General features: G+C 39.1%; 1 protein-coding gene across 4 annotated transcripts in view; it reads left to right on the plus strand.

Moving 5' to 3' along the window:
• The window catches only part of Adcy8 (adenylate cyclase 8), a 217,720-nt gene that overhangs the window by 38,392 nt on the left and 154,631 nt on the right, over positions 1 to 24,697 (plus strand). For all 4 annotated transcript variants that reach the window (XM_060389349.1, XM_060389350.1, XM_060389351.1 and 1 more), the window contains exon 2: positions 12,541 to 12,690. In XM_060389349.1, the coding sequence (XP_060245332.1) occupies positions 12,541 to 12,690 (150 nt within the window). The remainder of the gene's footprint in view (positions 1 to 12,540; positions 12,691 to 24,697) is intronic.

Genomic DNA, 24,697 nt, shown 5'->3' on the forward strand with positions numbered 1-24,697 from the left:
AATGGCAATCACCCTTATTTGCTAATTATATATTTCAAAGCATCACATTGTAGACATAAGTATATGTAATTATTCTGTATCAATAAAATATGAAAAATTTAGGGGCAGAAAGTGGCTCCAAGGGAAAAGGCTCTTGTTGCAGAACATTAGAAGCTGAACTTGATCCCCAGGAGCTGCTTGGTAAAAGGAGAAAACTAACTCTTGCAAGTTGTCCTCTGACCACAAACACTCCATGGTATGAACTCACATGTAAATGAACACCTACACACACACACACACACACACACACACACACACACACATGCACATTTTCAAAGAAAATACTTGCAATGATACTAATAATTAACTGCAACCAGAGTCCACATATACTGAGCAATTATGTTACAAAACTCTTTTACTAATGTCTTTCTTTTGTTATCCAACAACATTCTGAAGATGTATGCCCATGATAGAGGCAAAAAAAAATATGAAGGGCAGAAAAGTTAACTAATTATGCCAAGTTCACATCACAAGTAAACAGCTTAATTGGGAATCCAAACTCTTAATCACAGGGCTAACATGTTAAGCTATATGTACATAGTATGCAAGCTACTCTGTGCAGCATCGGCCCCCTTTGCCAGAACAACCTTAACATGGAGGCCACGTGGTAATTGGTAGAGTTAAGATTTAGAGCCCACTCAACCTGATTCCAGAGTTGCGTCTGTAGGCACCTCTCCACTATTTTTCCTGAACAGTAAGTTCTTGGCATAAACTATCCTTTTAAAAGTAATTTAAATACACAAGATTTTATTCTTGAGATCAGAAATATTCTTTTTTATTTTTATTAATTACAGTTTATTCACTTTGTATCTCCCCTGTACCTCCCTTCCTTCTTCCCTCCCAGTCCTACCCTCCCTCTTCCCCACCTGTGTCCCTCTCCCAGTCCACTGATAAGGGAGATCCTCCTCCCCTTCCCTCTGATCCTAGTCTATCAGGTCTCATCGGGACTGGCTGCATTGTCTTCTGTGGCCTGGCAAGGCTGTTCCTCACTCAGGGGGAGGTGATCAAAGAGAAAGCCAATCAGTTCCTGTCAGAGACAGTCCCTGTCCCCATTACTATGGAGGCCACTTGGATACTGAACTGCCATACAAACTACCTTTGTGCAGGGGTTCCAGGCCATCTCCGAGTGGTCCTTGGCAGGAGTATCAGTTTCAGAAAAGATCCCTGTCTCCAGACTTGTTGAATCTGTTGCTGTCCTTGTGGAGCTCCTGTCCTCTCCAGGTCTTACTATCTCCCACTTCTTTTATAATATTCCTTGCACTTTGCCCAAAGTTTGGCTATGAGTCTCAGCATCTACTCTGATATCCTGCAGGGTAGAGCCTTTCAGAGGCTCTCTGTGGCAGGTTCCTGGCCTGTTCCCTGTTTTCTCCCTCCTCCATTGTCTATCCTCTTTGCCTTTCTGAATAGGGATTGAGCATCTTAGCCAGACTCCTCCTTCCTGATTAGCTTCCTTAGGTGTACAGTATGTTTAGTATGTTTATCCTATATTATATATTTAATATCCACTTATGAGTGAGTATATACCTTGTGTGTCTTTCTGCTTCTGGGATACCTCACTCAGGGTGATCTTTTCTAGTTCCCACCATTTACCTGCAAATTTCATGATTTCCTTTTTTTTATCACTGAGTAATATTCCATTGTGTAGATGTACCACAATTTCTGTATCCATTCCTCAACTGAGGGGCATCTGGGCTGTTTCCAGCGTCTGGCTCAGGGAAATGCAAATCAAAATGACCTGAGATTTCACCTTACACCCATCAGAATGGCTAAGATGAATAACTCAAGTGACAACACATGTTGGAGAAAATGTGGAGAAAGGGGGACCCTCCTCCTCTGCTGGTGGAAATGTAAACTTACCACTTTGAAATCAATCTGGCGCTTTCTCAGACAATTAGGAATAGTGCTTCCTCAAGATCCAGCTATACGACTCCTAGGTATATATCCAAAAGATGCTTAAGTACACAACAAGGACATTTGCTCAACCATGTTTGTAGCAGCTTTATTTGTAATAGCCAGAAGTTGGAAATATTCTTACCCCATGGAAGAACATTTATAATGCATTATTTATCTACAAATATAATGCAAAAACATTACTTTGCAGATTACACTCTAGGAAAATAAAAGACTTCATATTTCATTTTAGTTAGTTAGTTAGTTAGTTAGTTGTTTATTTACTTATTATTTTCTTCTCTCATATATTACATCTGGATTGTAGTTTTCCCTACCACCTCTCTTGCCACCGCCCCTCTTCCCCAGATCCTGTCTTCCTCTGTTTCCCCTCAGAGAAAGCAGACCTCCCAGGGATAGCAACCCAACATGGTATAACATGTTACAATAACACTAGGGGCATGCCCTCATATCAAGTCTAGACCAGACAACCCAGTAATTTAGTACAGACATCTGTTGTGTGACAGGATTCTTCCTGAGGAGATTTGCCACACAAGTATATTCACCTCAGATAGGGAGCTCATGACACACAAAAGTATAGACACCACCAAAGTCCAACTTGGTGAACCAGTGAGTTTTCTGGTGAGGGATTACTTACAGGAATATGGGTGACAGGTTACTTATAGGAAGAGAAACGACTCAAAGACATCTATATCACTAAAGCCCATCCCAGCTGGGTGACAGACCACAAAAACTGGGAAGCTGGAGCACAAGGCACAGCCTGCAGGTGGCTCAACAGACTGGAGAGTGTCCTTTCTAAATGACTCACTTGTTGTATACCTCTTAGTGTCAATTTGTTTATTTCTGCTTCTTCCAAGAATCTGATCTGGTCTCAAGTGTCTTCAGGAGTCTTTATTGTTTATTCTTCAGAGGGAGGGGCCTAGTGATTCTAACCAGTTTCAGGGACTTCCTGGAGCTATTGTGGGTTGTCTATCTTCTGGCTTAAGGATCTTCCCTGCAGTGTAGAATGATTCAATCTCAAAGGAAACTGTTATGCAACAATATGCAAATTTACTAGTTATGTAGTAGAGATATGAAGTGTCTCCTACTGACATGTGTTGAGTGCTTAACCTCCTGATAGTGCCATTACCAGATAGGCTATGGAAACTTTTGTAGGTGAAGCCTAACCCCAGGAAATACGCCACTGAGGGAATTATTTTGAAGATTATACCTGCTTCCCAGTCCCTTCCAGCCTTCTTGCTTCCTGTCTGCAATGAAATGAGCAGCCTCCAACTTTACACATTCTAGTGCCATAATGTCCTGTTTTGCCATGAGAGAATGATGAGAATCAGTGGAGGCAAAGACGTGTCTGACATCTCTGAAACCATGAGCCCAAAGCAACCTGTCCTCACATATTTAAGTCATTTCTCTCAGCTATTTGTTTACAACCGGAAAACTGACCTACTGACTTAACTAAAGTTCTGAGCTTTTTCTCTCTGCTATGCATTTCTGCTTCTTAGAGGAAAATGTTCTCTCCTGTCATTCAAATGAGAAAGTTGAGGCTCAGAGGAACAAAGTGACTTGCCTAAGTGTACATAGACAGTATGTAGTAAAGCTTAAGGTTGTAAATTCAGATGTGTGTTCACAACACTCCAGCATGTATCTGGCAGGTCCAAAGCTTTGAGTGGGAGCTGTTTTCACGTGCTTTGTCAGGATTGCTATGTCAACCCACCCTAATTCCCCAAGTCTGAACACCCCTTCAGAGGGGAGACTGTCACAAGCACTGGATTTCCTCCTTTAGGTGCCCCTCACTCCATACTTCTTGTTCTCCTTCTGTGGCACTGCCCTCTGTCTGATGTAATGTATGCTCTGGTAATGAATGCTCCAGTGTGTGTGTCCATGAGGAAAGACTTGAATCCATTAGCATCAAGTCCTGGATGTGGGCATCTTTTCCTATGGTGATGTGTGAAAGCATGCTGTGGCTTGCACAGAACACAAGCCTGATACTGGAGAACCCAGGTGGTGAACATGGCTACAGAATTTCCTGAGTTGTTTACCTATGAGTAAGTTACTCTCAGAGCCTTGGTTTTACCATTAAATGTAGATAATATGATGTTCCTGGGAATGCTTCTGTGAGGACAAAGGATAAAAATGAAACTTCTTTTTCAATTAATTTTTTTAAATTTTTTTTATTTTATTAATTACATTTTGTATCCCCCCATAAGCCCCTCCCTACTCCCCTCCCGATCCCACCCTCCCTCTCCTTTCTGCATACATGCCACTCCCCAAGTCCATTGATAGGGGAGGTTCTCCTCTCCTTTCTGACCTTAGTCTATCAGTTCACATCAAAAGTGGCTGCATTGTCTTCTACTGTGGTCTGGTAAAGCTGCTCCCTGCTCAGGGGGAGGTGATCAAAGAGCAGGCCAATCAGATTATGTCAGAGGCAGTCCCTCTTCACATTACTGTGTAACCCACTTGGACACTGAACTGCCATGGGCTACATCTGTGCAGGGGTTCTAGGTTATCTCCATGAATAGTCCTTGGTTGGAGTATGAGTCTCTGGGAAGTTCCTTGTGTTCAAATTTTCTTGTTCTGTTGCTCTCCTTGTGGAGACCCTGTCCTCTCCAGCTCTTACTTTTTCCCACTTCTTACATAAAATTCCATTCACTCTGCCCAACAGTTGACCATCAGGCTCAGCATTTTTTTTTATATTAACTACAGTTTATTTACTTTGTATTCCAGCTGCGGCTCCCTCCCTCACGCCCTCCCAATCCCATCCTCTCTCTCTGATCTCCTCCCATGCCCCTCTCCAAGTCCACAGATAGGGGAGGTCCTCCTCCCCTTCCATCTGACCCTAGCTTATCAGGTCTCATCAGAACTGCCTGCATTGTCCTCCTCTGTGGCCTGGCAAGGCTGCTCCCCCCTCAGGGGGAGGCAATCAAAGAGCTAGCCACTGAGTTCATGTCAGAGACAGTTCCTGTTCCCCTTACTAGGGCACCCACTTGGATACTGAGCTGCCATGGGCTAGACACAGGGCTGGGTTCACCCTGAAATGCCACGTGAATATCTGAAATGAAACATAACCAATCCTCAGACATGTTCACAGACCCTCACCCTGTCTTCAGTAGCTTCTTTCTAATTTATTAGAGCCCCTTGGAAACCAGTTCTTTCTTCTGGACTGTGCAGCATACACCTCTGAATGGACTCAAGAACTGAGCCACAGGACCAGTGCGATGACTCAGTTTATAAAATGCTTGTCTTTCAAACATAACTAGGGTTTTTTTTTCCCCCAGAACCTTAAAAGCAAAAGTAAAAATAAAAAAATCACCATGATGGTAGCCACTTGTAATCCCAGTATTAAAGAGGCAGAGACAGGCAGATCTTCCTGGAATACACTGGCTATCCAGCTTAGCCTACTTGGCAAACTCCAGGCCAGTGAAACAACAAAAAACCCTGTCACAACAAAATAGACAACACCTAGAGAGCAGCAATTGCCAAGGCTTTCCTCCAGCCTACACACACATATGAATGAGTTACAAAAATGAGCACATGAATGGTACAGTGTGACCTGAGGACATGGATACTCAGTGTGTGGATGGAGCAGACCTTGTCTGTGTGAGTACAACAGTCTCTGGGGCAGGTTGGCAGAGAACCACAGTTATGAGTTCAGGCTATGTTCTTAGTCACCAGGATTCAATCCTTCCTTCTGCCGCTCACTTCATTCATTATCTCAGGAAAAATGACTAAACCTTGAGCTTAAGCCCTGACATTTACCAAAAGTTAGCCTTAGTGCTTGCAATATAAGAGCTATAAAGAGAACCAAATACAAACGTATAAAGGATGTTGAATGATTTCCAGCACATAACCAGAGCTGAAAAATGCAGTTAGTGGATAGGTCCACTGGGTTCACTTACCTGAACTTACACAGCCTTTATCTGCATTGCTCACATTCCTATTATACAGTAACTAAGCACTGTTTGCCTCAAGTACTGTATAACGTTTATTTAGCTACGACAGTGGTTCTCTCCTTTCCTAATACTGCAGCCCATTAATACAGTTCCTCATGTTGTGGTGACCACCAACCATAAAAATTTTGTTGGAACTTCATAACCGTAATTTTGCTACTGTTTTGAATCATAATGCAAATATCCGCATTTTCCAATGGTCTTAAGTGAACCCTGTGAAAGGGTTGTTCAACCCTCAAGAGGTTGCCACTCACAGGTTGAGAACCACTGAGCTAGGAACTTGTCCCTTAGTTTTCTGACTGAACTCCGGTTCCATTGAACCCCCTTCAGGTCCTGGTTGATTTTTCGTGGATCCCTAAGTCAGACTCCCCTCAACTACGAGGCTGGTAGCGTCAGGTAAGCTACTTTCTGACCTTTAAGTTCCTTCCTATGCCAGAGAGAACCATTACTGACATAAAACATGTATGAAAAACACTTAGCAAAATGCTCTGTATTTAACATGAATTCAAAGTATGTTATATTAGCTATGACTTAGGCTTCCATTTGCAGTTGGTGTAATAACCAAAACTGTACGGAACACTCCTTCCTACGAACAAATGATCATGCAAAATCCACAAGAGAAAATGCTGGAAAACATCCGAAGGCAAGTTCATCAATACCAGTTTGAAACGTGTCTTTCTAGAACTTTTAAGTAAATCTAACTCCAGGGATGAACTCTCCTGTCAGTGTCTCTAAGCTGTTCTTTTCACACATGCAGAACACTTACATGAAAGAGTTTTCCACCTGTTGTGAATAAAGCAGGACTCCAGCCTTAACAGTTCAGAGACAGACCCTGAAGATTGTCTGTGTATAGTGTCTACTACAAAGTAAATACAGGACACCAGCAAATACAACTTTTTTTTAGTGCAGAGGGGAGAAAAGTTCCAGAGGCCCCTGGGGCTGCCTGTTCCCTTCCCTAACCCTAGAGGACATGATTGGAACTATTACCTGTTTGACATTGGACATCAGTGGATCCTTCTGAAATGACAAAACACAACTTTTAGATCAAGTCTTAAAGATTATTCTGAGTGTATTCTAAACTGCCTACACTGAGGCTACCACCCCAGGAAGGATGGGAAGCACCCAGCTTCCTGGAGATTATTTCCAGTTCCTGGGCTTTGAGAAGTGAGCCGGTCAAGCAGAAGTTGACAGTTTTTTCTATTCTCAGTGATAACAAAACTGGACCAAAGAGGTAGCCAACTGGTATCATGAGAGGGTATTAGTTTAGAGGCAGCACATCCTTATAGAGCTCACGGATAAGGGCCCAGGGCTAAGACATGAAACCTCAGTGTGCACATTCTCTGCCCCTGGGGAATTCAGATTCTAGGAAAACTAAAGAGCATTTTCAAGAGATACTCAAAGCCTGTGAACCTAATCTTCAGTTAATTTACAGGAAGTAGATTCCAGTCCTTCAACCTGGGAGTCCATTTCTGCACACTGACTTGGAAGCTTCCCAAATTAAGGGCCTTAATACTGTGTAGGAGATCATGTGCATCTTCAGCTCCCCATGTAATTCCAAGCCGAGCAATTTCCTTGGTGGGCATCACCTGTTTTTCCCTCCATTTGTTCATAATCCACAATATGACTCAGTGTTGAGTCCCAGCATGAACTCATATCGCATATTCATACACATGAGACAAAAAAAAAATAAAAACTGTGGCATGCTCACAGAACTTGCTCCATAAATAATCTTGAATGGAAGCATTAGTATAAATTAGTAAAAAGTACATATATCTGTGAAATATCCATGATATTTCTTCAACATCTAATACTTGGTATATTAGTCCTGAGTAAGAGGTGGTTTACAGATACAATAAGACAACAGGGGCCCACACTTAGCTATGTAGTTAGATAGATTACAAGATACAACAGGACCAAGAAAGCTCTCACACAGAGAATGCTAAGGGAGACTACTTCTTGAAACCCCAGATGCTATTGCTACTATGGAGTAGCATTTACCTCACCATATTAGCATAACAATAACTGAATAACTTAGGCATTCTTAGATAACTATTAGATAGCATTACATAAATTAGATTATTTGTTTGTGTAATTTTATGAGGTCAGTGACTTCCAGACACTGAGAGCCTATGTAGGATGGCTTGTCTCTGGGCTCTATTCTTCTCACCTTGTGTTCTTTATTGAACAATGTTTCCATCTATCTTATTTTTCCTATCTAAAGTTTGCTTTCACACTTAACCTGTTGGCATGTATTTTGTCATGCAATAATAGGTGACCCCATTGATCAATTTTCTCCAATATTTGACCATGTATACTTCAAGAAACATTTTTCCATTGCATATTGACGTATGCATATTATACACAAACCTAGTATGTTTTTGTTCATGTGTTCCTCTATCATGTACTTTAATTTTTTCCAATAATTTTCAGTTGGGTTTCTCTCTGTTGGCACAGTTTTTATTGTTGTAACAAGAAGGTATTTGTTGATGTTGTTGGTCAAGACCCACAGTAGTCACTTTTGTAAACCATATGCACCCACATATGCATAGGAAAGAAGAAAAATAATTGTCAGGCTTATAAAACTTGGTCCATACTTATTCTGGAATTGGGTATCATTTTTTGATTATCAGTCTTGACTTATAGATGTGGCTCTTCTTTCTTTGTGTTATGGACCCCTGAGTGGCTAGGAATACAATGTATTTGATATTCATTAATCTTTTTATGAGAATATCACATGTCACATTCAGTGTAATATTTTAAAATCTGCAACACAAGTTGACTAGTGATTACATAGCTAATGACAGCATTCCCTTACTGAAACGGCTCCTTCTGCTCTTGTCTGAATTCATTCACTGTCTAGCACATTTGCTATATTAACATTTGTCAAGGATATTGTTTGATGTCTTTATTTTACCACTGTTACTGCAAGATCATCATTCAGCTATATCTTGTGCATGATGATTAGTGGTATATAGAGAAGCTATTCTTTCATTAGTGTTGCCATTTATAAACTACTTAGCACACAGGAAACAGAGCAATTTATAGACACCTCGTTGAACATTTACTTCTGTGCAAGGCTTGAATATCAGTCAAACTGAACAACCACCACGTCTGTATGGGTATAAATAAAAATTCTAATGTGGCTGATCCACATCAGCCAAGCAGGCAAGCAAATAAGTATATAATTACAATTAATGATGAACACATAGGCTGTAGGAAAATCTGACTATAATGAAGTGGTTAGGGAACATTTCTGGGACAGCTACAATAAAACTAAGAACAGGGGATTAAGAATCCGCAAGACAAGAAGTACCAGGAGAGGCACCCATGGCAGAACAAATAATGTTCAAATGCCCCAAAATGAGAAAACCTAATGGAGTATCAGAATCTGTGTAGGTGCTAGGTAAGCATAATGGCCCACCAAAAACCCACCACTGGAAACAAAGATGGTATCCGAGGCACAAACTGGCTAACCAGACTAGCCATATCAGATAGCGCTGGCGTCAGATGAAAGTTCCTGCCTTATATGAGTATGGTGGAAAGTGATCCAAGGAGATTCAGAGTGTCAACTAGGGTCTTCCTGTATATGTGAATGCATGTGCCTGCACACTCGCACGTACACATGCAAACACACATGTGCAAACACACATGTGCATACACACTCCTGAGTGGCTAGGAATGCAATCAACTTTATTTGACTTGGCATCCTTGCTAAACTTACCCTCATCTAACAATTCTTCTGTGGAGACTTCAGGATTTTTCACACAGAGAATCATCACATCTGAAGATAATGGTAGCATAATTCTTCTTATACTTACCCTTTCCAATGTCTCAGTAAACTTAAAGAATTCTTCTTCACTCATTTGTTTCCTGCTGAAATGGCCAGGTCTTGAGAATGGTACTGGATATATGTAGTGATAACTGAGTTCCCAATCTTTAGGCAAATGCTTTCAACCTTTTACCGTTGGGTGGCATATTGCTTCAAGTGTTTGTGTTTCTGTTGGCACTAAAATCCAACAATGTGGTTGAAAAAAATTGAAAACTTTGTTTATAAAAAACTATGCTTTTATATATTTATGTATGTGTATATATGGTGAGTCATATTAATTGACTTAATAATGTTAAATTATCCACAAATTTCCAGAAGAAATTCAGCCTAATCAAGTTGAGTTATCCTTTCTATACATTTATGGATTCATTTTTCTACTATTATGTTTAAGAATTCATCTTTTTATAAACAAATTTTACCTGTTGTATCTAAATCACTTTTTTAGTTTCAGTGTACCAACATTATTCTAGCTCAAGGTAGACATAATGACATATATCTGCAGTCTCAGCACTCAGGAGGCAAAGGCAGGAGAGTTGCAAGTTCAAGCCAGCTCCATTCCCAACAAGCTAGCCTCATAAACTGATTTGGGGAGCATTCTCTACTTTCTATTTTCTGAAAGAGATGAAATATTTAGATTATTTTTCTCACAATTGTTTGAGTTATCTAATGAAACCATCAGGGATTACTGCCTCCCTTGTAGAAAGATTTTTAATTATGATTATATGTATTTAATTTTCCCTCTCTTTTTGAGTCAACTTCAGAAACATACTTTCAGATACATCTTAATTATATTTGAGATCTTACTCATATTAAAATCCATAATTAGCATTATTATTTCTTAAATTCTTCAAAGCCTTGTAAATTTCATGATTTTCTAAGCCTTTATCTTGCTCTTTTGTACTTTTTCTCTTTATTGAGCTTAGAAGAAGTGTTTCTGTTTTACTGTCCTTGACAAAAAAGAAACTATCAAGTTCATTGGTCCCAAGTCCCAATTAATTTTACTCTTTATATATATATATAAAGTATATATACATAAAAAGTATATAGATACATATATATATATATGTATATATATATATATATATATATATATATATACTTTGAGCTTATTTTGGGGCTTGTTTTGTATTATTTGGTTTGGTATGATTTTGATAATCCCTTATGTTTAATGGCCAGCACCTTCATCTCCAACCATTTTTTCTAACTACTAAGTTTTGTTCTCTGGAATTTTCACTGTTCTTCAGTGAAATTTTCCATTATGAGATTGTCATGTATCCTTAGATCAATAGGTTGTTTGAAAATATTTTTATTTTTAATTTCTGAGAATACTGTGTTTTATGATTATTCTTTTCTACATTGCTTTGTAACTTGATGACATTATAGCTGTATTATTTACTTTTCTATTGCTGTTATAAAACACCAAGATCAAGGCAATTTATAAAAGGAAGGGCTTAGTGGAGCTTATGGTTCCAGATGGTTAGGGTCCATAACGGTGGAGATAGGGTAACAACAGGTGGGAGACATGCAGGCTGGAGCTGGAGGACCCTGAGAGATAAAGGATCACATCTTCAAGCAGAAGCAGAAGCAGATGGAGTGACTAGGAATGCCCCAAGGCTTTTGAAACCTCAAAGCCAACCCCCAGTGACAGATTTTCTTCAGCAAGGCCTCACCTCCATAGCCTATCCAAACAGTGCTGCCAGCTGGGGACAAAGGATTCAAGTATACTATCCGAGCTTACAGGAGGACATTCTCATTCAAACCACCACAGTAATCATTCACTATGTTTATTTGATATCAGGTCTTTAAAATACACAGTGTAGCTTCTTTTCATAATATGTATTTACATTTTTAAGTAGAAGAATTGTTGGATACTGTATTACATTTAATGAGCATTAATTGAAAACCATAGTCAAATTATCTCTTGCTTTTTAATTTTTTGATTTGTTGAAAATACATCCCTAGGATATTGATCAATAGATAGTCATACCAATTTTATCATATTTTGCATTATGTATCTTGAGACTATAATATTAAATGTATGAAAATTCAGAATTTTTATATTTCTCTGATGCATTGACCATTTTCCCATCATATAATGACCATATTCATCCCTAGTAATGCCATTTTTAAATCTTTTATCTTTTTTAATTTGTGTAACACAACGTACTTTATTTTGTTTTGAACTTCAGAATTTTTATATAAGGATATGTTAGGAACGTACTATCATACAGTAACCCAGGCTATCCTCACACTTGTATCAGTCCTTCTACCTTCGCCTTCTGAGTACTGGGATTATAGACATGAGCCTCCTTCCTATGTTAGGTGTTATGGTATTGTTATGGTATTTTTTTTCCCTTGAGTTGGTGAACAGACATGATTTTGTCCAATAGAACCTTAGAGCAATAAAATCAAAACACAGCACAATCACCATTAGTGAATGCATGTTCTGATCCTTTATGGTGCCTTAAGTTCATCTAGCTCTAGTCTATTGAAGGCCCAGCATTTCAGTTAAGGATGTAGGAAGGTGAGGTCAAGGGAGGAATCTCACAGGTTTTCTTCCTCATGTTTCTAATGAAGGTTCAGGCCTAGACTTGAGGACCAAACAACAGTTTTTAATTGGATGGAGTGGTCAGGAAAGGAATGTCTGAAAAGTGACTTTTGATTCGAGATCCTAGTGAAAAGTAATGTTCAACCAGCGTGGCACAGATACTTAGTTTACTAGTAAAAACGTCCTGCTAAAATATTTACTTATATTAATCTTTGCTTCCAAGCAGCTACTGTTTTAGTCATCTAACCAGGATGTTTGGAATTGTCTCACAGGTCCTGGCTCAGGCGGTGCTATTCATGTGCATGAACACAGCTGGAATCTTCATCAGTTACCTTTCAGACCGTGCCCAGCGCCAAGCCTTCCTGGAGACCAGGAGGTGTGTGGAGGCCAGGCTCCGCCTGGAGACAGAGAACCAAAGACAGGTACCAAATACAAGACTGTGTCTCAGATAGCATGGAGCTAACCTCTCCATCACAGGACCCTTTATTTCTTCCAAACATATTCTGTTCTGCAAGTCTTCCCTCCATGTTTATGCCATGGGGTCCCAGAGTCTAAAATACTCATATTAGATTTAGAGTTAAAGTAAGTTGCTCTTATCCCTCACATTGTTTCCCAGATACCTGTACCTGAAATTGCTCTTTGTGACCAAGATAGTCATTCTTAAAAATCACCAGCACTCTCATATTGTCCTTGCTTTTTTAAAATTATAAATTATTATTTCAGATAAAATTTGTTACTACATAGGAATTTGAACTGTAAACTCATAGGAGACCCTGATATTTATCAAATTCCTGATACTTCACCCTGATTTTCAGGAGGGATATTACACAAAATAAGTTCAGTAAAACTGAGCCAAACAGAGACAAAAGGATGAAGCAGGCAAAGCAGTGTAGATGGAATTAGAGAATTAAAGAGATAAATTTCTGTTTGAAAAAAAACAAGTCTTGGACATACCGATTAGGAAGATTGAACAGAACTTAAAAAAAATAGTTTGTAGCAAATGATATGTTTCTCCAGAATGAAATATGCATTCAAAGGGTGAAGATTTCCTCCTATTACAGATATTCGGGTATAAAAACACCACACATTCTATTGCTTTTGAGAAATATACTTAAAGAATATTTTACAGAAAATATTTTATTCTTTAAAATATTCTCTAAAATATTTTAAGGAAAATATTAAGAATGAACTGAAAACCAGCTTTAGAATCAACATACAGGCTCCCAAATTTGCACATTTCTGGGTATTGTGAACATAGGGGATGTACTAGCTATGCCTTAGGATGTACTAGATATGCCATAGCAGGCTCTTATAGTCATGTGTATACTGTAACAAACACATTTTAAACATTCAGTAATGCATTGGGACATCACACAGTAACTGTGAGAGATTCATACATAAAAAGGGAAGGGAAATAGAAGACTCTGCATTTATTTTTAAGGATTAATGTGGTGAAATCATGAGGAAAACATGAGTGTTTGAAGTCAATGAACTCAGGTATGTGTTGCAACGGAGGTGGCAGACAACTTGGGTTCAAATCTTCTGGGCCAAGACTCACATCACAAAGATAGCACTGATCCTGTAAATTCTGCAACAGCATTAGGGAACTCAGGAGAGGAAACTTCCAAGTTAATGCCTGAAACAATCGTGGAACTTCCGTAGTGGCTGTATTATAGGTTCTCTGAATGGCTGTGATAATCAGCTAGAGAAATTATTTCCAAAAGGGAAGCACTTTGTACAATACAGAAGCGATCTCTAGGGCTGTGTATTATGTTTCTGTGTAAAGCAGAACCATTGCCAGACTAGCATGTCAATTTTTCCATGGACTTGTGCCTACACACACAAAAAAAACTCCACCTTGTTAATAATTTATTCAGCTGTTCCTGACGGTCTATCACAAGAAGAGCCATGTTATCGGTGAGTCTCCCAGGATGCTTTTTGCAGTGTTTATGAAATACAGTGACAATTGGTGTTTCATATAGTTACTATCCTTGTCTTTTCCCATTCTTCAGTTCCAAGTATCTTTTGATCACTGTAATATAGCAATCTAACTTGATGTAGAGGTTCTTTTACTGCCTTTCCTAATCTTATTTCTTTATTGTGTCTGTGTGTGAATGTATATGTATGTGTATATGTGTGAAAGTATGTGTGTGTGTGTATGTGTGTGTGTGTGTGTGTGTGTGTACATGTGGGGGTGCTCTTGTCTATGTGTGTACATGGAGCACAGAAGAGGAATGTCAGGTGTCCTCCTCTATTTCTTACTTATGAAACAGAGTCTCCCTCTGAACCTGGACTCACATTTTTCTTGACTTCTCTAGAGAAACATCAAGCCCCAGAGATCAACCTGTCTCTGACCCCTCAGAGTTTGCTCTTTGTGTGCGTCCTAGGGCCCAAACATTAATCCTCATGACTGTGTAGCAAAAGCTCCCTCAACTGCTGAGCCATCTCTCCAGACCCTTAGTGTATAATTTTACTTCAGTGCAAACTGTCAAGATGTAGTTAGTCCAAAGTCCGGTAGAGTTTGTGTCATAGTCTACTACTTCCTAGTAGAACGGCCTACACTGAGTTCTCATCCATCCACCAGTCGGTATCTTTCTTTGGATGTGCATCACATTAGATAAAGTGTATATGAAAACACAACTTTATGGATCAGTCTTGCTGGTTTACTGTTTGAGAGGCAAGACAAACAATCACGTGGTAGAAGATTCTTTGCTGTAAGAATTGAGCAAAATGTGCTGTAATCTTATAGACCCATGTTCACGATATGATCAAATATTCTTTGCATGTTGCTCCCTCCTTATCCTACTATTTAAGATAAGTGGTTCTATATCATTCAATTCTAAAGTTACTTTCCACTGACATTTGGTCAGTGCTGCAGTTTTCCATTATTCCTGGGAACATCTTGTGTGGTAGAGGGGAAAAGGAATCTTGCAGAAAACACAGAGGTTTTTTAATGAGATTGTTCTGGATTTGAAATCTTTGCTTGGTTACTATTTTGGTGAGCTGAGTATGATCTGAGTCTTCTTTTCTTCATCAGTAGCAAGGATATAATAATATCCTGCCTGAAAAGTCTTCTTAACAATTTAAAATATTGTGTGCAATGCCTTTGCAAGTCAATGAAGAGTTTCCATTAGTGTTATTTTGTATAATTATTTTTGTGACTCAGCCAATTCAGCTCAGTCCCAGGAGGACTCATTTGGGAAAACATTATGAATAGGCTTGCCTCATTAGAAATAAGGTAGAGTTATTTATCTGAAGGTTAGGCAAAATGGTGGCTCTCGTTAAGTACACAGCAGCTAGACCTCATCATCATTACACTTCATTTGTAGTTTTCAAAATATTATGTGTCACTGACAAATACATTCTCATTTACCTCTTAGAGCTAATTCTACTTCTTTAAAGGTTCATAATTCTCTATGATGCAAAGGAGGTATACAAAAGCCTAAACAACAGACAGCAAAACCTATCTGGATAATTATCCCAAAGGATCCTAGCAGTATATTTTGCAACTAAAAGGCAAAGCTGAAGAAGCCAGGCAAAACATAAATGATCAAGTATTGGCTTCATCTTGTGGTGGGAAGAATCTAGATGACTTTTTTGTTTAATCACAAGCTAATTTATTAGTTGTGAATAGGTTATAAGGGGAGAGTTTAGATGAACATTAAGAATATGATGAGGGACAGCCATCAGCCACTGGACTTACATCTTATTGGATAAGGAAGGACACAGAGCTCCAAACGTACCTGTGGCAACACTGGTTGGGTCACACATAAACTACAAGCATAAGTGAACTCCCTTAATAAAACACTGTCTAAACTCATCCACTGACCTGTGGATGTGATTCAGCACAGTGAGGTAATAACAACTACCCCACCCTGGGCAAAACACATAAGAACATCTTGAAAGAAAATACAGTTTGTAGGTATAACCTATAAATATTCTCATGTTTCTTCATTCACCTTGTCATCTGCATAAAACTCATCCCGAGGGTAGACAGAGTCAAGTAAGACTTATTTTTTCACTCCAGACATGGCGTAAAGAATGAGTAGAATTTCAGTTATTTAAATAATTGGTGATACTGATAGATAATCTGTTGGATGTTTGGCACTGGATTTTGTCTGATTCCCTTCAGAGAGTTGTGTCCTTCCTCAGTGGAATACTTACTATTGCTTGCTATTCCCTGAAAATACAAGTCCAGAACAATGTCAATATCAATAGACATGCTGATGTGGAAGAAAAAAATTTCTTTTCATTGGGTCCTATGTAGATAAGAACTATCCTCTCCCAGGGATGACCCCTTATTGCTTACTTAATAAAAAATGGTCAGCCCTGAAGACATATATACAGAAATAACAACAACAAAAAAATAAAGAAGTTTCAGCAGGTTGTTTTTATATATTTGTGCATAAATATTATCTTAGTCAGGGTTTCTATTGCTGTTATGAAACACCATAACAAAAAGCAAGTTGGGGAAGAAGGGATTTAGTTGGCTTACACTTCCACATTGTAGTCATTGAAGAAAGCCAGGACAGAAATCTGGAGGCAAGATCTTATTCAGAAAGGCCATGGAAAGATATTAGTTACTGGCTTGCTCCTCATGGGTTGGCCAACCTGATTTGTTATGGAACCCAGGACCACCAGCCCAGGGATAGCACCACAATGGTGCTATCATCAATCATTAATTAAGAAAGTACCTTTCAGTTAGATCTCATGGAAGCATTTTCTCAAAAGAAGCTTACTCCTTTGCAATGATTCTCTCTTGTATCAAGTTAATATAAAACTAGCCAGTACATATATGTATATGTACGCTATAAATACAGTATATGTATGTGTAAAACTAAGTAATTAATTTGAGAGTGAGAGAGGACATGGAGGGTTTTTAAGGAAGGACAGGCTGAAGGGAGGAAAGAAAAAGGAGAAGGTAGTATTGTTGTGATGATTTTTTTTCTCCTGTCCCCAAGCTCCCAGAATAATGACGTGCCTTGGCTGTATAGCTAGGCTCTTCTCTGAATAACTCATAACATAAATAACTTACTTATACTAATCTACATTCTGCCAGGTGGCTGGTTCCCTCTGCTCAGGTACCATGCATCTGTCCTCTTCACATCTTGCTGGGAGAATCTCCATGCCTGGCTCTCTCCCAGAATTCTGGATGTCCCATCTCCTGTTTACTCTGTAAGCCATAGGTCATCAGATTTTTTTTATTGACAGTGGTTGTAGCCATACAATACACAACATATTCTCTCAACATAATAAAATTTTATTTTGACAAAAAATTTATTTAAAAATAAAAAAATATTAGAAGATATGTTTATTCAGGAGGGCAGAGAACCTTGGCATTGTGTGGATATACAAATAAACACAAAGATTATTCCTTCCTCTTCAAAAGAGATATCTTAGCCAAGGCAAACTAAATGTTCTAGGTCTATCAGATAGGATGCTAAGATAATAACGACATTGTAATTTATCTCTATATGATAACTCTCCCCTGACCAGTTCAGCTAGCTAACTATCCCTAGAAATGCTCCACCCTGCTAAGGAGAACTTAGTCTTAAGCAGTGACCTTCAACTGTACTTCGAGATCACACACACACACACACACACACACACACACCTATATGATAATGAAGTATTGTATTCTCCTTCTTGTGACAGGACCATGCTACTACATGGAAAATGAAGTACATGTAAATCAAGTATTCATGACCCTCTAACCCCACCAAATTAAACATGTTCACTCTTAAAAATCTCTCCCACTGCCCAAGGTTCATAAATCCCTGGGGGTGCATGCTGCTGACTGGCTGTGTGATACCATCAGCCTTCCACCATGACTGCCTGAGATTCCTCATCTATCCCCCGCCAGGCCTTGTCTCACCAGGCCTGCCCTCCTGCCCACCGGGTCTGGGTGTCACAAGTCGTTGGCCTCCCCAGGCCTGTGTCTGTGACTGCAAGCAGACCAGGCATGGGCTTTCACTCACACCTCCGCATGTTTAACACAGCAGCTTAACCAAGAGCTGTAACATTTTTTTATCACCATAGGCTTGGAATGCCTGAGCTTCCATTTCCACCAATGATCTCATTCAAAAAGACCTAAACTGTAACACTCCATGAAAAACCTTTTCCACACCCTGGCCTAGCACATTGGCCTAGCCCTAAAGTGCTCTAGCTGACCCTGAGGGAAACAAATTCTCCTTTCCCCAGTTTTCCATCTGGAAGCCATTTCCAGCCCCTACTGAAATTGGATTCCTATAGAATAGAGAATGATATCCATCTTCAAATCCAAACTGGTTTTTTTTTTCAACCTCTTATCTACAAGATATTGAGCTAAGGCCATATATAGCCCTTTCATGCCTTTTGGGTTTGGTCCCATCTTCTCCTCCCAGGTTCTTTCTAGCCCATTTCCTTCTCTGCACCAAATACCCGTGAGTAAGTGAGCTTGCCTTCCCTCCTCAACCCCATCTCTCTCTCTTCAGACAAGATCTCAAGTGCCCCAGGCAGGGCACTCTCTATGTAGACAAAAATGGTTAATGATCTTCCTGTAACTTCCTTCAAAATGCTGCAGTTACAGGCCTGTACCAACACATCCAGGTTAGATAGTGCTTGGACCCAAGTATTTGTACATGTAAACAAGCATTCTCCCAATTCAACTATATCCCCAGCAATGATATGTAATTCTTTTAGTCTTCAAAGCTCACCTCCCTTGTAATATGTTTCTACTCTTCCTGAACAAAACAGCTTACTGGGACCAACTGTTCAAATACATGAGCCTACTGGGGACATTTCTCATTCCTCGATCATCTATATTTCTCATGTTCCATGACCACCAAAGGTTAGTGTAAAGGCACCTGCTATATCTCACTCATCTGATATTCTGATAGTTATCTATCTTTTTTTTATTCTGTGTAACACAAAGAAACGCTGTGCCTATCATAAATAATCCCCTATAAAGCTGGGTAGAGAGAATGCTCTTACCTAATCCTGAAAAAGCTGGGACAGACTGAATGCACATCTTAAATAGACGAGCTAGGGGAATATTCCATCTGAAAGTTACATCTTAGAACATCTCTCTTTGGGGATTTAGATTCTAATTATTGTAGTTTTTGTAATCCCATTTCTCCTCCCAAACGATCCAAATGGCCCATATTTATTTTAAATATTAAAATGAATTAATTGTTTTTCTTCCAGCTTTGAGACTTGCATAAACCTCTTTATGGTAATCATGGCATTTTGAGGTGGCTCAGAAGCACTAGGGCCACTAGAATAAAGTTTTTGATGATACCATATGTCAAATCAGCAGGAAATTATTTTCCAATGCAGCAGATGTTTTTTGCTGTATTAAAGCAATTCTGTTTACCTTAAATGTCTTTGTTAGACAATCATGGAGACATTAAACAATAGATTGAGTGACAAAGTTAGGTTTCCCACTGAGTTCTGAATAGGTTAGTTTGATTTATGTTTCTATCCCATAGCATCTAGGTTATATATATATATATATTTCTTTTTTTAATTTTTTTATTAATTACACTTTATTCATTTTGTATCCCCCCATAAGCCCCTCCCTCCTCCCCTGTCGATCCCACCATCCCTCCCCTTTCTGCATGCATGCCACTCCCCAAGTCCACTGATAGGGGAGGTTCTCTTCTCCTTTCTGATCTTAGTCTATCAGTTCTCATCAAAAGTGGCTGCATTGTCCTCTACTGTGGCCTAGTAAGGCTGCTCCCCCCTTTGGGGAGGTGATCAAAGAGCAGGCCAGTCAGATTATGTCAGAGGCAGTCCCTCTTCCCATTACTATGTAACCCACTTGGACACTGAACTGCCATGGGCTACATCTGTGCAGGGGTTCTAGATTATCTCCATTGGTTGGAGTATGAATCTCTGGGAAGTTCCCTGTGTTCAAATTTTCTTGTTCTGTTGTTCTCCTTGTGGAGACCCTGTCCTCTCCACAGAGGGCCTCTGAAAGCCTCTGCCCTGCAGACTATCAAAGCAGATGCTGAGCCTGATGGCCAACTGTTGGGCAGAGTGAATGGAATTTTATGTAAGAACTGGGAAATAGTAAGAGCTTGTTGTTGTTTTTTAAGGTACAGCTACAACTAGCTAATAAGAAAGAATTAAGGCTGGCCTCAAATCGAAGAATATTAGAATATTTATTATTATAGGATAAGATCCAGTTGGTCTTCTTGCTATCCAGTCATTTTTCTGCTATTCCTCATCCCTTACATTCAAAGCTATCTTGAACCACTCAAATTCAAAGTCATCTGCTATCACCATATCTCATATTCTTTATTCTCATTTGTGCAGATTCTCTACCCTTACTACACTTGTTCCTTTGTACTTTTTTACCTGGTGTGACCTTCCTTTCACCCATAGCCTCATAAATTCCTGAATGTTCAGGTCAACTGTTATCCTGCCACAAAGGCCCACTCTGACCCCAGCTCTATAACCTTTACCATCTCCTTATGAACTTAATCTCTTTCTATATTCTTCTGAATACCTCCTTATATTTTCTAAAGGATAGATTCATTGAAATGAAATAGATATTTACTTTATGTTTTTCATAGCAGCTGTAATTTCAGAGGACAAAACACAAACCAAGAAAAACAAAAGAGATAATAGACGTGTAGTGACCTCTACTAATTGTTTCCAAAATATTGTTTCATCTATTAAGGAATGATTTAATAGATTTTTGATATGCTTTTTTTTTAGTTTAATTACTCAGGACCTTATCCTCCAAAATTCATTCTATTCTTGACATTAAGAATGTCAGTCAAGCTGGTTGCTGTGGTGCATGCCTGTAATCCAAGTACTCAGGGAGGCAGCCGCAGCTGGATCCCTATGAGTTCAAGGCCAGCCTCATCTGCAAAGTGAGGCCAGGATAGCCAAGGCTACATAGAAAAACCCTGTCTCAAAAGAACAAGAAAAGAAACAAAATGTCAGTCAACCCTTGTTCTGTAGATCTACCATCAGTCTCTATATCCCTAACATAAATGGAATCAGCATGCTGCTGCCTTGGCAAAAACTTTCTACAAGAATCTTACCTGGAAACAACCTAGGAACATATTCATGGCCATTCTACTCTAGTAATCATTGCTCTTCATAGTTGAATTTTTTTCATATTTTCATTTCCATTGTTTGGATAAGTAAAACTAAAAGTAAAAGGTTATTTCAATCATAGAGACAAAAGTAAAAGGTTATTTCAATCACCATTCTTTCCCCAATATGTTGTATTCTGTATTTCTTCTAGTAATAGTAGAAATATTTTAAGTCTGTGCTACCCCAAATCCACCAACCACGTATGACTGTGTGTGTGTGTGTGTGTGTGTGTGTGTGGTCTATGTATGTGTGCGTGTGTGTGTGTGTGTGTGTGTGTGTGTGTGTGTGTAAAGGCACCAAGTTAACCTTGGGGCTCTTCTTCAATCACTCTTTATGTTTATGTATGTATGTATGTATGTATGTATGTATGCAGGTAAGTAAGTATGTATTTAGTTATAGGGTCTCTCATTGAGCCTGAAGTTCACTGATTTGGTGAGGTGGGGTCAATGCACTCCAAAAATCTGCCTCATGGCCAGCTTTTTTATAAAGGTGCTAGTGATCTTAACTCCGTCCCCATGCTTCCATGACAGGCATTTTAGTGACTGAGCTATCTTTCTAGCTCCTGCTAAAATTCAACCTTTCTCTTAGATCCACTTTCAGAATGTTCATAATATTATCCAGTTAGACTAGCATATCATAAAACACATACTACATAAAATACAATGGTCAATCACTGAGTTAGTTCTCAACTATTTTAAATAAAAATATGAAGTTTTTAATAGAATTTTCAGAGTAAACTGGAGTCTGATTAAGGCTGGCACTTTCCAACTTAGTCTCATAATTATATGCAACATATCATACATCTTCACTTTTAAATGGCAAGCTTCTTGGTCCATGCAGATCTTTGAAATTTCCCTCCTTTAATATCTAGCCCAGAATTATAACATTCAAAATTTTCATTGAAGAAGTAGAATAATGATTGAATTAAAGGGTATCACCACCAAAGCTGCTTCTTTAAATATGTGTATACTAGACAAAGAAAGAATAAGGGCCCAGAATTAAAAACAAAAATCAAGAGCCAGAAAATCTAGAGCACTCCCTTTCCTCTGTGTCTCCTTTTTTCATCTCCTTTTCTCCAAATAACTTTCTCTGCTATTCATGTCCCGTCATGGAGAAGGGCAGTACCGTACACTCTTAAAAATGTATATCTACTTCAATCTAGAGAGGAGACTAAAATGACAACAATGGTCTTCAGTCAGTCTGGAAGTATTGAAACTGAAATGTAATTGACCAGACTCAGAATGAGTAAGTTCCACAAGTCTTCCTCTGAGAAGCACATTACACATAGAATAATAGCCACTGAGCGCCTTTCCTGATTGTGGGGTGAGAAACTCTCCCAGATGACTTTCAAGTGTCTACTATTGTCATCTAGGAGCTACAAGTTTCTCTCACTTCCTAAATCAACATGCTCAGCTTTTATTTGGTCACAGGGGACCTACACAATGGTCCTCTTGCTTGCACAGGAAGTACTTTATGCACTCAGCAACCTTGCTAACCCCTAACCACTTTGTGTGTGTTCCATCATCACTACATTAGAAATGACTCTTGAAAAATAACTCCTTTCATCAATGGGGTGTATAGAGAGATCAATGACAAAATGGTTCTTCTGACTGTAAAGAACTCTACAAATATCAGGGTTATTTCTGCCAAAGTGTCACCAGTTTGACATTTAGCCACCCCTCCCTTAGAAAACCTCCTATACTATTTCCAGTCAAAAATTATTTCTCTTGCCTTGGTACACAAAATTTGTAGTTATCATGGATCATTAACATTCTGCCAATGTCAGGGCACTGTGTTACTTTTTCTGAAGAAATATGAGCAAGCATTTATTCATCTCAAGTAGGATATCAACAATAAACCAAAGGAATAATTCCCTATTAGTCTAACTTGGAAGAATGAGGTTATTGGGGCCACACACAGGGAAATTGGGGGTATACATAGGTGCATGGGGGCTATACACAGGGGCATTGGGACTACACACAGGGACACAGGTGATCCAAATGCAGTTGCACCACTTCCTTGAATTTGATAACTCATGAAAGCTGTACTCCTGGAGCTCCCTGCACAACCCACAACCAGCATACAGTCTGGTTTTCTTCTGTTTTACAACCTTGGGTAAGGCTCCTATGGATCTGCTAAGTTTTATGAACTTCTTGAGCCTTGCAAGTTTCTGAGTCTTACCTTTCTGAGTCTTAGGTCTCTCCTTCTCTATCAAAGAAGGGCTGTTTCAATTTGGAAGAAATGGCTTCAGCACACCAGATCAGCACCATGGTTCCTTCTAGCTACTCGGGAACTGTTGAAACATAAGCAAAGTCTATGAGTCATTGACTTTTCCTGTCACAACTCTCTTTGCCCTACAAGACTGCCCTTACTCCATATGGATAGTCCTGTACGCCTCATTGCACCTTTGCAATATGTCCACATATCATTTGCCTTTTGGGGGAAATGATGATGTGAGGGGTGGCTCTAAAAAAATTGCAAACATGAATTTAATTCTAGCTTTAAGCCTTCTAGATGGCGCTGAGTTTAACATCTAAATTCTGCTAAACTTCATCTATCAAAGATGAGACTCCATACATCTTAAGGTTGTGGCCAGAAAATCAGGCTACCTGTAAAAAGTCCTGGGCTCATTGGTTGGCTTAGTGGGGCATCAAGAGCTGTTAATAGAGGATGATGGTTGAGCCTGAGACCATCTGGGCTACATCCTGAGTTTAACAACTGTAGACACTTGGAGCACAGGTTTTCTTGTTATTTGTGTTCCTATTCAGATTTCATTCCTGAGCAGTATTCACTTTAAATATTCCTGATTAACAAAAAGGCTATCACCCTGTGCTCATTTGCATACAATTAACATTTCCAGATGCATTCCAGAAAAAAAGAAATCAATCACCATGACAGCTCCCCACACCTTTGATCCAGGTTTGAGATTTAGGGAGCCACATGGGAATATGTTATTTCATGAATCTAAGCAGAGCTGGTAGTTGATGCTTACTTAATACAGCCCACTTAGAAAATGCTGAAGCAAAGGCAGAGTCTGTTACTTTGATCTAACTGTAGTCACATTTTTAAACTAGTAGTAGACTAGAGAAGAAAAAAAAATGCATATATTTTTAGTGACCCAGGCCTGACATAGCCAAGCTAGCTGGATTTGAGTATAGGTCCATTGACTAGACTTCCACACCCTTTATTTTGCATAAACCACACTCAAAATTAGGAAGAGAAAACAATCTAAGGACACTTTCATGGTGATCATGGTACAAAATCATTCTCGACTCTTGTTTCTTACTATTTCATAAATATTTTGCCCTGGCTCATTTGAAGACAATGTTGTCAGAATAG

The sequence above is a fragment of the Meriones unguiculatus genome, chromosome 8 (genome assembly GCF_030254825.1).
Source record: "Meriones unguiculatus strain TT.TT164.6M chromosome 8, Bangor_MerUng_6.1, whole genome shotgun sequence".
Taxonomy (NCBI): domain Eukaryota; kingdom Metazoa; phylum Chordata; class Mammalia; order Rodentia; family Muridae; genus Meriones; species Meriones unguiculatus.